This window comes from Hibiscus syriacus, unplaced genomic scaffold (genome assembly GCF_006381635.1).
Source record: "Hibiscus syriacus cultivar Baekdansim isolate YM2019G1 unplaced genomic scaffold, ASM638163v2 tig00109991_pilon, whole genome shotgun sequence".
In the NCBI taxonomy this organism is placed as follows: domain Eukaryota; kingdom Viridiplantae; phylum Streptophyta; class Magnoliopsida; order Malvales; family Malvaceae; genus Hibiscus; species Hibiscus syriacus.
Window position 1 is genome coordinate 65,332 of NW_024062551.1, and position 16,746 is coordinate 82,077.

A 16,746-nucleotide genomic window follows, 5' to 3' on the forward strand; every position below is an offset into this window, starting at 1 on the left:
CGCTTTAATTTATCTATGCGTGAAAATCATCACACGCTAAGTATACACTTAGTGAGGCAATCAATAGAAATATATTCAAGGCAATGCAACATAAATGTAAACAATAATAATATTCAATGCATTATGATCACTTTACATGTATTTCCAATCATGCTACTAATATGAACATGATATGAATCACATATAAATTTCTTACCAATATACTTGTCATGTATTCCATAAGATCATAAGCTTATTCACTTGTTATCATTTATTAACCAATAAACCATAGCTCAAACGTAACCCTATGAAGACCCTGAGTATTCGAGTCAAAGATGCACATAAGTACTTACCATATGCACTCACACAATGTTGCACTGAGCATCCTTACACACTACAGTGATGTACTAAGTGTCCTTACACACTATAGTACCATATGCACTCAGTTTCCTTACACACCATAGTGTTGCACTAAGTGTCCTTACACACTATAGTGCTAATCTGGTATGCGGCTGTTAGACTCTATGGCATGCCAATTATACCATGTCCTTCAACGACTTGGGCATACAGTCTATTTTATTTGATTCATCCATGGTAAAAATATATTATCATAATTTAACATTGGAAAGTTCATACCTGAAATATCATTCATGATAAATATCATATATGTTCATGATAAATATCATATATGTTCATGATAAACATCATATGTAAAGATCAGTGATCAATGCAATGTATATTCAACCTTTGACATATTTAGAATATGTCAAATATATGATGAATGACATAAATATCATGCCAACATAAATAAGGTAGACTCATCGCAAGTCCTACCTGATGATGTATAAAACATCCATGTATAATGTTATGCATGCATTGCACTCATTTTTGACATTATATACAAGTTAAAATATAATCCTCACTAAGCTTTTACTTGATCCTTTGCTTCTAATTTGGTTAAATCCCAAAATTTGTCATAATTTCATATCTTGGAAGTTTGCACTACATTTAAAGAAATATTATTCTGTATTAATAAACATACTCAAAATTTATTCCATTTATACCACTAGAAACTAGACTCGAATAAGAATATAACCATATAAGGAACTCCTTCTATTTCAATTTTTACAATTTATAATGAATTTTCAAAGTTGACTGCCAAAATATGTTTAGAGCATAATCTGCTACCCCATTTTCTGACATATTATCGTTTAAAAATTCATATCTTTTTTATATATCTCAAAATCATTTTATGTTTGTTCTAAACAAAACTAGACTGATATACAAATCCAACGGTATAAAAATAATCTTCTAATAATTTTTTTTTAGAATTTATGGTGATTTTCTAAGCTTATTGTCTAGAACTAAATTTCTTAGCAGACTTCACCAATTTGCATTTTCAGTTTGTCACTAATTCTATTAGCTCACCAAATGCACATATATACATGCATCACAAATCACATAACATTTTAGGAGTCACTCTTCCATCACTGGCTCATTGCAAGCCAATGCTTGTTCGATAACATAAGTACAAATTAAATTTGCACTCACATGGTGTCCTTAGCTTGCAAACTTCCCTTAGGATTTCACATTCCATCTTAAACTTTTCCTTAACTTTAATATTGCTTCATCTTGATTTCAAGAACACAAACTAAATGAGCACCATTATAAACATATACAAATTCAAACCACATGTTAAAATCTTACTAACATAGGCACATAATAGAAAAAAAAATTCTTAAAAATTCTTTCGATGCTCATTCAATACTAATTCTATGTCACAACATTATTATTGACTATAACACTTCAAATCAACCATTCAAGTCCCTTTTTATCCAAATTTCACATAACATTTTCACTTAAGTTCCCAACTTTCCATATTTGTGATTTAAGCCTCAACTTTTACCAACTTCCCAAAATAATCCAATTTCACATTCTAACATCAATTTCAACACTCAAACATTAATTTACAGCATAGTAAATCAACTATTGAACCATTACACATAGATCCCATAATTTTCCATAATTATCGAATAGGTCCCCTAACTTTTATAAAATTACAAAATGTTCCCCAAATTTTTCTAAGACTTGTAGAATATTTCCTACATCATTTCCAACCCCTACATAATTTTTCTCATCTTTAAAAGCCAAGGCCGAATAGTACAAGTCTAGGGTTCTATGATTTCACTTGGTTTTGATTCGAGCATGAAATCAACCTCTATTCAACCTTATCTGATCAAATTTCATTAGATCACAACTTTCTCTAATTTATAGGGTTAGGATGAAATTGCCAAATGCATTTCTAGGAGGTTTGATCATTATTTAATTATCAAACAAGCTTAAAAATTATTCTACAGCCTCAAAAACCTCAAAAACCACCATCAATTCCATAAACCCTAGAATTTGGGATCTCTGAACTCAAGCAAGATTAGCATGCAATAATGGTAACAAATGATAGAGATCATCGAATAGAACAATTTTTTATTCCACGTCTTAATCCAAAAACCTAATAAATTGACTTAAAATGAAAAATAAAAATTCTCTTACCTAGGGTATGAAGGCAACGAAAGGGACGAGAAAGATGACCAAGTTTTCATGAAATTTTAGTTAATTTCATGTTAATTTATCATGTATTTAAGCTTAAATGAATATAAATTTCATTTAATGAGAAATGACAAATTTATCATTAATGAAACTAGATAATTACATCCATACCAAGCCACATAACCCTTATCATCTTTGTAAAGTCAAATATAAACAAATTAATTTACCCTTTACAACTTTGCCCATGCAACTTTTCCAAAATTTCAATCCTGCTCTTTTTCATCCAACGATCCAAATTGAACATGGAAATTATTTCTCAAATCCAATACTCCATATTATTTTTCATCATTTTAAAAAGTGAAAATAATATTTCTAAGCTTAATGTATCATCTTTCAAATTTTCTCAAAATTTTTTATTCGATCCGATTACCGAATTTTTACCAGACTTTAACACTTTCTAGTTTTTAACACCAATTCCGGATCAGGAATATGATTTCAATATAACCTCACTCTCAAGAGTAAACTATCCATTTATGAAATAAAAAATCTATTTGGGAAAATTATCACTTAGGTCCCTAAACTTTTTCTAATTTTATACTTTGGCCACTAAACTTTTAAAATTTTATATTTTGATCACTAACCAAAATTTTGGGGCATTACAATTTATTGAATTCTCTGTTCATGCTAGTACTATATTTCTGCTTAACACTTTGTTAACTTTTTACACTCATTCCTTGCTCTGGGTTTTGATAGATTTGAGAAATTTTAGATTAGAATGTGTAATTTTGAGATCTGGGTATAGACAATGTAACTGATATTTGAATCCGTATATGGGTTTTATCTGCCAGATAGTTAATCTCACAAATATGTTGTAGGGGACCCTATATCTGTCAAGTTGAATTCCTTAACTTTCATTGACACTGAAATCCCCTCAGCTATTATAGTTTATCCTTTTGTAAGCCTGAGGAGGGTGGTAAGGATAGTGCTGAGAATCTTGGGGAGCTTCTTATGGGAAATCGAATCGAAAACTCGTCGTATAAGTTTGAATTGTACACCAAAGAGACCGAGATTTTCTTATGTCAATTGAACAAGTTATCGGTCGATGATTTCGGTTTGTTGAAGAAGAGGATCGATGAGATGTATCGGGTTAACTTGATTCTCGATAATTTGTCGGTGATAAGGTATACGAAGAAAGACGATTTTACGTTGCGACGGAAAAAGTATCCAGTCAGAGTTAAGGATTGGGACCTTGGGATGTGTATTATGTGTTCAGTCATTTGAAGTTTAGTGTGTTTATACATAAGTACAAGGAAACGAATGTGGCATGACTGATGCAGCCGAGGTTATGCCTACTGACCCCAAGGGAGGACCAGATGTGCCTGGATATATGTTGTTGGGTTTGAGGTTGTTTCTTGCAGTGTTGTGCATGATGCTAATTCGGTAAAGAAATAAAAAAATGTACGAAAAGTATCTGCCTACGATAAAATGCAACACTTCCGTGTCGATGTCGATCACGGAAGGTGAACCGATTGTGTTCACCTACGAGGGCTTTCGAGTTGAGTGATATCAAGTGGCCATCTCGATGGGATGCTTATTTGTAGGAGGGAATCCAAAGTCCATTGGCTCTCCATCTTGAATTCTTTTATGGTGATCGCTTTCCTCGCGATATCGTCCTCGTGATCTTCTTACGGACCGTTGGGTGGGATCCAACTTGATACGAGGAGCTCTACAAGGAGTCCCAAGTACAGATGAACGAGGAGTTTTAGAGGATGAACTCTAAAAGTGGTGGCTTTCATTAGAAAAGAGAACCAAGTTGACAGAGGACGACGACGAGAGCTCTCACATTTTAATTAACAACAATGCTATAAAGCCTTTGAACTATTTTTTGTGCGTAAAAATCGAACTAATTATTTTATATAGACGAACACATAATTTTATATTAGTATATGAATTATAAAATTATTTCCATCCCTGATCTTGGAGACTTTCTACGATATCAATTTTTTTCATGCCACCTTTTGACTACCCCCAAGCCTTTTGCAGAACCGATAATGGAAGATAAACCAACGCTCAAAAGAGGATGGCGACCAAGTTCGGTGGAAAGGATCTAGAAAATTCAATTTGAATTTTTTTTATTCGAACTCAAAACGATAAAATTTCAAATAAAATTTGAGCAATAAAATAGACTTTAATAACTCGAATAATTCAAAATTTTAATAACGAGCAAATTGATTTTCAAATTCAAATCGAATCACTCAACTTTGCATGATATACATATATCATTGTATATGATTACAAGAACTGTTCAAAATAAAATCAAAACCAGAACATAACAAAAATTTACGATTAAATTTAAATAAAAAATTCGAACAAATAGACTCCGAAAAATTTCAAAATTGTAAATAAGATTCATCAACTCGAGCAACTCAAAATTTTTTAACTCGATTCAAATGAATATTCACCCCAAGGGATGGGGTTTCCAAATAAAACAATCTCACAACAATGGGGAAGCCAAACCAAGAAATGACTCCTTTTGTGGCTCTAATGAATCTCAGTGAACATGTTCTAAGATAATGATGATGATGATGATGATACTTGAAGCAATTTTTGTTTCTCAATTCAGATGTAGACTTTTGTTTTCATACATATATCCCTAACAAATGCGCCAAATTCCAAGCATTTCAATCACAAAGGGAAACATCGATCTGATTCCAAAAGACATGCTTGTATTTTTTGAGCTAACCTGTTCTACTGCGATATGACCATATCCAGGCTAAGAGGAGAAAAAAAACGATCGAGCTACGACGTCATGGACCGGGAAAAAAAAAAGAAAATTCTGTACAAATATCACCTGCCAAAATTCCATACACCACTTACCGGAAGAATCAAAACAACGGTTATACTACTGTGTAACCTGTTGCTAGGATTAGAAAGAAAATATGGAGGCCAGTAGAGCTTTCGTGTTGGCACTTGTACGCTTAATCAACCAATCAAAACTCCGAGCCACCATTTCGAGGAAAAGAATGTTTGATTCTTTACGTATTTCATCAGCTCAAGAACTGAATGGTGCTGGCTAATTTCATTCAGTCAACACTCTCCAAGTTTCATCGGGTTGTTCTTCTACCCGTCACCACCATTTTAAGTCCTTGGAAGATTCTTTAATTGCCTCTGCAGTCATGAGAGCAACCACAGCCTTGTGAATTGCAAGATCTGCTCTGAAAAGCAATCTCTGCGCCTTTTCTCTCTTGAACTTGGCCATTTTAAATGCATGCTGCGCTGTGCTAGATGCATCACGCAATGTGAACTCGTCGATATCAGAGTTATCCCAATGTGCTGGACCCTGCCTTTGGAAGCCACCAGGAAGGTAATGCCGCTGGCTTGGCCACTCAAGAAAGTCCCTGTTCCATCTGTGAATTCCATTTCTCTTGCCCATTAGCCTCTGATTGTATGAATCCACCATCTGTGCTTCATTCAATGGCAGAAAAGTTCCATACTTCTTTGACTTGCTTCTTTGAAGTTTATGGAGATAATTCTTATTGAACCTATCACTTCCCATCGGGAAGTATCCCATGCTACCGACATCTCGCGGTGAAAATAACCTCGGTGAAACTTGAGACAGTGGAGAATCTTCGAAAGAATCATAGTTATGCGCGGGATATAGAATCTTTTCATCCCCAAACAGGAACCCATTTGATCTTCTGCCTGAAATGACAACAAATGAATTCAGTTTGCAAAGGGAAACATCGAAAATAAATAAAAAGAATAAAGTGAGAATGTAAAGAACATTTACCAAAAGAATGACAACCCTCGTGATCTCCCAAGGCATGTTGGTTTTGACCGGAAACAGAAATTTTCCTCTGGGATCTATGTTTGGACCCTTTATTCGGAAGTTCCAGTCCCCGGGGTTTCATACAGAAAGCAAACATGTGTGGCTTCTCAATGGCTTTAGAGTTACCTTTAGACATTGCTTGCTCCCACTCTCTCACTTGCTGTTGGTACCTTTCCCACAATGGCAGCTGAATAAAAAGCAAAATATTTTTTTTGATAGGAATGAAAGGCCTCGTTAATAAAAAGCAAAATATTGTTTAAAATAAGTTGACATCATAAAATATTCAAGAAAACAAACGCATGAACAAACCGCGGTAACATAGTAAATTGTCAGGTAAAATCAGAGCCTTGAAAAATGAATTTGAGAATTCTTCAGGCTCTTGAAAAGGATAGGAAATAGATGGAATACAATTCATACAACCCATCATAGACTCGATAGTAATTAGATTTAAAAAGAAAGAAGTAAATGAATAAATAACTGAAACAAACAACAAAACTAGATACTGAAATAACTGAGCAATAATTAACACAGATTTTCGGTTTTTCCTTTCCAGGATCTTGAATTCTTGATGGCAAGTACACGTGTTTCTGAAGAAATTACATATAAATAAGGAAATAAATTAACATCATTTAGACTACTGAATACATCTGTGCAGAAACAAGTACTTCAGGTGACCTTGCACCCAAAAGATGGTGACAATTTCAATCTGCTAGTAAAACTAAAAAGCATTTACTAAAAGAAACAAATGCATGAAAAGAAAACCAAGGTTTTCAAAGATACCTGGAGATGACGAATTAAAGGCATTCCAAGTCTCTGCCTCTTCTGTTGCCAATGCCCATAGATTGCTGTGGTTACGTTCAAGAACCCAATTCCAGCCATGATCTCTTGGATTTCTTCAGAAGTAAACTGACTACACTGTTGAGTATATGCAGCCTTCTCAAACATGTCCATAACCTTCTCAAACATTTCATCAGAAAATTCCAAAGAATTACTCACATCACTTTCTGAAGATTTGCGAATTCTCGAAATCCACTGTTCGTCATCACTATCCATGCCATATAAAACACGGGATGGATCCAAAGCCATCTCAACATCAGTTTCAATCTGGCGGAAGTACTTTGAAGAACAACGAACAAATGACACTTCCGTCACATTTTCATCATATTCCTCTATTAAGCGAACCCCAGGAATAGGAATGTTCTTCACAGAAGCAGCACGAAAATTACGGTTGTAGCACTCTTCATGCATCTCCTTGAAAAGAGCCCACTGACTCCTGTCTGTGAACTCCAAGATCCAATCTTTCCCTCCTTTCCACATCATAGCATGTGTAAAACGATTGGTGGATCCAGGCTGCAGGAACTGATGTGCCTTGTAAGAGTACCTTGTAGACCCTGACACTTTAACAGCCAGCTTCCATTCATCATGATCAAAGAGCTCTAGCGTAACCTGCGCTCCACATTCTCGCCATCCTCTGTCACCAATAGTAATTAGTACATTTGCATCACAATATAGTAATTCCAAATTACTTTGGGAGCCTCTAGAAACATCAGATGATCTCTTCTCATTAACCCTCCTAATTCGCTTGTGAGGAAGGGCTCTCTGCTGCTGGCCTTTATTTTTTGAGCTGTAATCTAAGCTTCCAAAGGGCATCGAGTATGATACCTGAGTTCGTGGCTTTTTAGGTCCATTTCCCAAGTTACTGTTGAAGAAATCAGCCTTTCCATCTGACCAACCATGAGCATGATAACCAATTGATAAACTACTACTATTTCGATGCCATGTACTTCTAGAAGCAGTAGGATTAGGACTTGGGATAACACCACCCGTCATACTCCAAATCAAATCAGCAGACTGCTGTGTACAGGGTAATTCACTGTCAAAATGCTTTCCATATTGATCAAAGGGTGGAATCTCAACCCTAATACCATTCAAAACAGAACAACCGCTTCCATTCTTCTTATTACCATTAACTGGAGACTTTGATGACAAATCAAGTTGCCGAGACTCTGAAAGGTCACACTGTTGCTTCGGTAATGAACCAATGGCTATGGCTCCAATTTCTTCAGGTTCATGAGAGCTAGCAGAAGTTCCATCAACGATTTGATCACCATTTCTGTACTTCTGTGAGGACTTCTTCAGACATAAATTACCACAAACAGAGAGACCAAGAGTTATTAATTCAGCATCAAAAGCAACATCCTTTAATGAACCCTTCAGATTTTTTTCTACACTATTTTCAGAATTGTTCATACAGTCATCTCTACTACAACTGTCATCCAACAACAAATTCCCAGAGCTTCCTGGTGCTCAATGGAGTCATGATCGCGAAAGCTGATGCAAGAAAGACTACGTTCCATAAGTAGCTTAAGATGCAAACTAAGAAAGAAAGTAGGGCAGCACCAAAAGGAAAGGCAAACTGAGGAAGATTTCTATGCTTCTCAGAATTGCAAGAAAACTGGCCAACTCCCAGAAAACTAGATTCTTTGGAGACACCCATATGGCTGATACCTGGCCTATACTTTCTCCTCCTTAAACCCTGGTCAACAACAAACAAATTTCAAACCATTTAATACCCACCACAAGTGACTGTACAGCAATTGTAAAACTCACCAGCACTCATGGTTGATAGTTAAATGACCAAAAATGACACATCATAAAGCTAAAAATTAAAAAATAAAACAAAATGGAGTTTTTTCTGAGGCATTGGCAAGTGTGGTTTTTAGGGGAAAAGCAAAAGATAATTTAAGTATTTCCATGCAATCATAAGTAAAACAAACAAGAAAACCACCATTGAGGTTATAGTACCAAAGTCACATGGAGAATAGACATACCTCAACTGTTGAGGAGTCTTTGCAAGCAGGAGAACCAAGTAGCTGATTAGTTCCATTCTGAAGAGCCTTAATGTTATCACAAGTGCACTCGGACACAGGTAGTTGCCTATTAAGTAGACAATGTCTTTTCAGCTTATAGTCCAGTAACATCCATTTTGAATGCTTCACTTCATGGAAGTTGTAAAAAGCAAAGACAAATTGCCGCCTAAGATCTTGAGAGCAAGAAAAGTTGAACCTGATTGAAGTTATAGGCAACTGCAGATCAGGACACTTCCCCTGCTCAGTAGGTCGATAAAATACCATAAGGACCTGGAAAACAAAAGCTATAGCCTTTTTCAAGGAACCTTCAAACAAGAAAAACCTTAATCCAACTTCATTATCAACAAAAAGGATCTCCATGTGAACCATTGGCCAGACAGTCATCACCATTCCACACTGCAGTAACAACAAAGTACGAAGCAGCCAAAGGCTATTTGTACCAAATAAGTTATCTGAGACAGAGAGCACAGGGACGCTCAACCCAAACCTGAATTGCTTTGAATGTATCAATGAAATATTCAATTGTAACTGCCCTACATTTATCACTAAGCAACAAATCTCGTTCAGGATCCAACCATCCCGTGCAAGCATCAAGTACACCCAAATACTGAAATTCATCAACACAGCCAAGAGATGTGATAGCTTCAATAGCTTCAATAGCTTCAGACACATTACTGCCAATACAATTGCTTTTAGAAGCCTGACACAACACTTTATCCATCTTGCGAAAACGCCTTCTAAAATATACAATAGGATGTTTTTTGTTAGGGTAACTAGTGCTATCCAAGGAAGAACCCTCAACCCTTCTGCTATCAACCATTCTGTCCGATAATGCAGTGGTGTTGAACAATTTAATTTTACTTCCCTTCAATGAACCTCCATAAGGACAACCATTTTCATCTATAGCATCATTACACAAAAATGGTTGAGTAGGAGAACTAAGAGATGAAACAGATTTTCTCTGTCTCTTCACCGAACGCAAAGTGCAGGATTTGACACGATGACTGGAGCGAGCCAACCAGGAGATGATGGGCTCAGAATCCATATAGTTCCCATTAGCAATCTCATCTTCTGTCATGAAATTTTTCTTACCCTTCTCTTTGTTGAGCTTCACATTCTTGATTTTATCATCAGAACCTCTATCTCGCCAAGATCTTTTCCGTTGAGATTTGTAGGGAAGTTCACTGGGAAAAAGCAGGAGCTTGAATCTCTCATTCCGTAAATCTATCCATTCCTCATCACGGTCGTCATATTTTACATGATGAAGATTTCTCTCTTTGTCATAGTCGTAGACAAGGCCATAATACCAATTCTTGTCCAAAGGCCAGAACACCTTGATCCTTCGATTTAACACCCAGTGTGCATCCAAGTCTCCAGAGAAAATTTCATAAAAATGGCGCCTTCTCCTTGAGTTGGATTTCTTTTTATGACTTTGCCGTGGTCTCAATATCCTACCAGAAGCATCGGCAGAAGCAGATTCAGAACCAGACAAATTTTTAGACCTTGGCCTAGCATTCTGACCAGAAGATGCAAGAAAAGATAATCCATTATCAGATGGTGACACAGAAACTTTGCTGTTTGAAGAAAAACCAGTACAATTTGGGTTAAACCGTGATGATAACATCCTTGCTGCATTTTCTTCAAGATTCTCTTCATCTTCTTGAAAGGCATCACAAGCCTTGACTGAACTCTCAACCTTGTTAGCAACACTTTTATCACCCTTTACTGAATCCTTCCTCTTCCTAGGCATCCTCCGTGATTTTTTTTGCAAAGACTCGTCGTCATTTACAGCTGAGTAACCAGCAATACCATCTTCTTCCTTCAAATGCTGAATTGAACTTGACTCACTGCTCCGGTTCTCCTTAAAATCATCAATAATCTTCTCCTGTTTAACCTTCAAAGACATATTCTGGGTGCCAGAGTCTTCGCTAGCTAACTTCACTTCCTCATTAACAACTTCTTTACTAGTAGATCGCCCTGCCAACTTCAATAATTGACCATCCTCAAATTTGCTCCGCCCCACAAACCGCCGCTTACGCTTTGGGATCCCCATACCATTCTATCGAAACTAACTGAAACATCATCAACACTGCTACCATTCTTAGATTTCTGACTGAAGCCCAACTTATTCAAACTTCCCGGATCATGCAACCTTGAACTGAGCCCACCATTATACACTTCAGTTAAACTCTTGCTACTATTGCTATCATGGACGACGGTTCTAAAACTACTGAGAGGAAGAGATTTCCTACTCTTCTTTCTCTTGGAATTATTGTTACTCCTCTTCTCACCATCACCCTCTTGTGACCTTTCTTTCCTCTTCAAACTCCTATTCTTAGAAGACTCTTTTGAATCACCAGATTTATACAAACTCTTAAGATCCAGAGATCTTGATTTCTTAGGAATTTCCGCTCCATGAGAGTTTCCTATTCTATTTTCCATCAATAAACCCTCAATCCAAACAGGAAAAACCGAATTTCCCAATTTTCACCTTTACATCAAACATGTTCAGATCTGTAAAACCAAAATTGCACCTAAAATAACGATTTTTTTGTTGAAAAATCCCCATAAATTCAGCTATCAATCTCAATATACGTTTATTCAGACTACTTATTCAACAAATCAAACAATCAGCATTACTTACCTGGATCAGTGCAGAAAAAGAACATCAATTTCTCCGCCGAATCGTGGGTATCAAGGGTACTAGTTTGGGCTAGGGTTGGAATCTAGGGATTGCGAGTTGGAACCCTAAATCCCTAATAGATTTGTCGGATTTTTTAAAAATTAATTCCAAGTTAAATTTTGTTTTCTGAAATTCTTTTTTTTTTTTTTTTTTGCTTTTTTATTTTTACCATGAGAGAGGGGACGAGTCTACACTTTCCTTCGGTTTCACAAGAGTAACCAAATGAGAAAATGGGGGAAAAATTGGTAAAATATATGTATGCTAAACTTGGGCTCCTCGATTCAGATACGTGGCACTCTATTAACCCTCAGATTTAGAACTTGCGGTGGAGATCTTGTTTTAAAATTGCCTGATTAATTTAATACGGATCGATATTTTCTTGGAAAACTAGGAGATCCAGGAACGGCCACGATCGGCTATTCTGAAAGTGGTGGACGGTTGGGATCTTGAATTGATATCAGAGGTGTGGGGTAGTTGTGCGGCTCTCTATTTGCTGGAACCGGTAAAAATTGGGAGGAGGTAAATGGAAAGGTTTTATTATAGAGAAAATAATCTCAATAACCAAAAATGTCTTATAATATACGATTTTAACTAATTTTTTTAGATTTACCAAAATGACCAACTAAATTGCAATGCGATCGATAATTCGCAACGCGATCTCCGGTATCGCAAATCAGTTTCCAGATTCGCAACGCGATTTTGACTATCGCATTGCGATTTCCCAAATTCGCGTTGCGATTTTCCTAAATCGCAATGCGAATCTGACTATCGCAATGCGATTTACATAGCGTCATTCGTATTAACGCATATTTTTTTTCAAATTCCAAACACGAATATTAATTATCGGAACACTGAACCGTCCACAGTATATCCCGTAATCGTAACTCATAACCTAAAACCTAAAATCACAACTCAGTCCCATCTCCATCTCCATCTCTCACTCTCTACGGTGAAATCCGTCCCCATCTCCGGCGAAATCCCTCACAACCATTCACGGTCAGAAATCCCTCACAATCATTCAGAAATGGAAAATCAACCTCCGAGGTTATTTTTTTAATTATTTTTATTTTGAAATTTTTGCATTATTTTAGGTTTTTCATATTGAAATTGATGATAAGTTTACTGGTAATTTCAATAATAGATTAATCATTTCACTTAGATTTCTTATTAAATTCATTCGATTGCTGCCAATACTGTTAAATTTTTTAGTCTTTAACCCTGTGAAGTTAGTATTTGTCTTTGTTTTGTCTTTTGGTTGAAGTAATGCAATCCATTAAAGTTTCAATTTGCAGAAGAAGAATAACTTCTAAACTTAAAATCGCAACATGAAAATGAAAATCGCAACACGAAAATGACTATCGCAATGAGAGAAATGAAAATCGCAACGCGAAATGAAAATCGCAACGAGAGAATCGCAACGCGAAATGAAAATCGCAACGAGATAATCGCAACGCGAAACCAAAATCGCATTGCGATTTTCATTTCGCATTGCGATTCTCTCGTTGCGATTTTCATTTCAACCAACAGACAAAACAGTGTTGCAAATTTTAGTTTCAATAATAAACTACTACTCTTTATGTTTATTGTTTTTGGTATATCTTCACGGTGTAGTTTTTGGTATATCTAACTTTGTATGTTTATTGTTTTTGTATAAATTTTTTTCGGCTTCATTGACATTAAGGAATAAAGTTAGTCTAGCCACTACAATTGCTTCAAAGCTTTCACCTGCACAAAGAAAATTATTTGAGGAAACCTGCTTCGGGCCATGGCTGAGAGTACAGCATCCGGGTGGAGATGCTAATTTGACCCATTTGTGGCTTCAGACCATGACTAGCGATCTACCCGACAGTATACAACGTGGTGAGGAAGAGATATGGTTTCATTTTCCACCGGTGTATACTTGTTTTGGGCGGAAGGAGTTCTGCTTAATCACTGGTCTACGATTCAGACACGATGATGTAGGCCGGTACACTCGTCATATCACCCGCCCATCATGGTTATCCCGGGTTTTTCCTGATGATTAGAGAAGCCGAACTTACACGTCGACGACCTGAAGAAATTGTTTAATAAGAAATATGGTTTTACTCGGATGAATGACGTCGATGTTGTCCGAGTATGTCTTCTAGTACTTTTGTATACCGACTTTTTAGGCAGAGAGGCCAGACAACCTATTCCTCAGGAGCTAATATTATTGGTAGAGGAACTAAATGCATGGAATCTGTTTCCGTGGGGTTCGTATATATGGAAAGCTACCTGGACTAAGTTGTCGTCTGCCTTTGATGACCGCAAAAGTTTGCGTGGCGATGGGTCGAAATACACTTTATCAGGCTTTGTTTGGGCTTTAAGGTAAGATTTCTATATAATATTTTCAAAATTATAATTAATTATTTAACAATTACTAATGTTTGTTATTATATTGTTTGTAGATTTGGATATTCGAGGCTTTCCCCAGCATGCGGACATATGCATTAAATACTTCAAATGATATTCCTAGGGCTATTTCCTGGAAGAGGAAACGTCTGTTGGATTGGGAAGACTTAATACCATATGCGACAATAAATAATGTAAGTTAACACAAATACTATCATATATAAACAAGTTATTAATAGTAGACGTTTAACTTTGTTTGAGTTTTTATATTTTTAGGAGGCCAACACTCCATTACAGAGACTGACACCCACGGAGGCTGATCTTGCCACTGATTGGTGGCAAGCTAGTCAGCGTTTTTTTGATGGCACGAATGATGAGCAGCCTCCACTTCCTCCACTTTGAGAGCCATCACCTCACCCAAAGCCATCACATGATCTACTCGACTATACACCTCTACAACGAGAGACATCACCTATCCCGTCACATCATCAAGCCTCTTCTCCACCATCACCTCATGATAGGCGACCGGCAAAGATGCCACGACTTCTATCTCCCTGTTCTCCACCTCCACGTGATGAGTCAAGGGAGTTACATGATGAGGTCAATACCTTGCGTGAGGAGATCGGTACTCTACGTGATAACGATGGTGCATGGCGTGTGGAGGTGTCTACTTTACGTGGTGAGGTTGCCGCTCTACGTGAGATGATAGTATCGTTGCAGAATGAGGTTCATACTCTACGCAACGAGGTAAGTTTAAGATTTTCCATATTTAACTTGATGATAAATTTACTCGTAATTTCACTTAGATTGCTTAGTAAATTTATTCGGTTGCTGCCAATACTGCTAAACTGTTTATTCTTTAACACTGTGAAGTTAGTATTTGTCTTTTGTTTTGTTTTTTGGTTGAAGTAAATTTATTCGGTTGCTGCCAATTCTGCTAAACTGTGTATTCTTTAACACTGTGAAGTTAGTATTTATCTTTGTTTTGTCTTTTGGTTGAAAGTAAATTTGTTCGATTGCTGCCAATTCTGCTAAACTGTGTATTCTTTAACACTGTGAAGTTAGTATTTGTCTTTGTTTTGTCTTTTGGTTGAAAGTAAATTTGTTCGGTTGCTGCCAATTCTGCTAAACTGTGTATTCTTTAATACTCTGAAGTTAGTATTTGTCTTTGTTTTGTCTTTTGGTTGAAGTAATGCAATCCATTCAAGTTTCAATTTACAGAAGAAGAAATAGTTTACTTTCGCAACACGAAACTTAAAATCGCAACGTGAAAAATGACTATCGCAACGCGAAATGAATCGCAATGAGAGAATCGCAACGAGAAATGAAAATCGCAACGAGAGAATCGCAACGTGAAACCAAAATCGCGTTGTGATTTTCATTTCGCATTGCGATTCTCTCGTTGCGATAGTCAAATTCGCATTGCGATAGTCATTTTCGCATTGCGATAGTCATTTTCGCGTTGCGATTTTAAGTTTCAGATTCTATTATTCTTCTGCAAATTGAAACTTGAATGAATTGCATTACTTCAACCAAAAGACAAATACTAACTTCACAGTGTTGAAAATTTAAGTTTCAAGAATAAACTACTACTCTTTATGTTATTATTGAACCTGCACTAAACCTATATGTTGTCCTTTAAATGTTTATATAAGTGCTTACTTCTGGAATGTTATCTGATGCATTTTGTGAACAATGATATAATAATGACTTGGGTGAATACCGTGCAAGTTTGAAATATATTTGTCTTTGTTCTCACTGTTTAATATCATGTCTGTTTATTTACTGATTTATGTATTAATTTATTTTTAGCGGCCCACTAAGATGGATGCTCTACGTCGGGTTTTTCTTGCAAGACGAAGTTTACGCATCAGACGCCGTGCACGTGCCATTACGTCTCCGTTCACCCCAATAGTGCAAAGAATCTGTAAGAAAAAACCCGACTCACCTGTCATCGTTCAAGAGGCCTCCCCTATCGTTCAAGAGGCCCCTATCATCCCTCAAGAGTCCCCTCCCACCGTTCAAGAGGCAACTGTCATCGTTGAAGAGGTCCCTCCCAACATTCTAGAGCCCGATTCACACGGCGTAATATATCGAATTATTGAGAAGCCCCCTCACGTGCCGGACATGATGGATGACTGTTGGCTTTCGTATAAGTTACCGGCCAGTACTATTCCGACAGATGAAGTGGAGAGGAAGCAACTACCGGAAACAATTCTGGATAATACCCTTTGGGCTAAGACCGCAGTTTATTTTTATCTACATGAGCGGAGCCAAGGGTGTTACGCTGACATATACAAACTCAACGATGATATGCATTTGTTGATTGAACGGTCTTGGTGGGGTGTATTATTAGGGGTTGAAGACAACGACTATTTCGATGGGGGGGTAAGTCTTATATTTCTTATATTTCAGTTTGATTAATTTTTTTTAAAATTTATGTAATTCACTAATATATGTCTTTTTTTGTA

The 16,746-nt window shown here is 36.6% G+C and overlaps 2 protein-coding genes across 2 annotated transcripts; both read right to left on the bottom strand.

Annotated features, from left to right (window-relative positions):
* Positions 1-5,111: 5,111 nt before the first annotated feature.
* LOC120212025 lies at positions 5,112-9,673 on the bottom strand. Its single transcript, XM_039210461.1, has 4 exons — positions 9,184-9,673; positions 7,133-8,888; positions 6,314-6,539; positions 5,112-6,225 (listed from the first exon to the last, which is right to left on the bottom strand). Exons 2-4 carry the CDS (start codon positions 8,600-8,602, stop codon positions 5,651-5,653), a joined length of 2,271 nt encoding a protein of 756 aa, XP_039066392.1. The 5' UTR covers positions 8,603-8,888; positions 9,184-9,673; the 3' UTR covers positions 5,112-5,650.
* On the bottom strand, positions 8,625-11,664 carry LOC120212009. The gene is made up of 4 exons (XM_039210449.1): positions 11,278-11,664; positions 9,710-11,206; positions 9,184-9,618; positions 8,625-8,888 (listed from the first exon to the last, which is right to left on the bottom strand). The coding sequence occupies exons 1-4, from the start codon at positions 11,662-11,664 to the stop codon at positions 8,625-8,627; spliced, it is 2,583 nt and encodes an 860-aa protein (XP_039066380.1).
* Between the last annotated feature and the right edge of the window lie 5,082 nt (positions 11,665-16,746).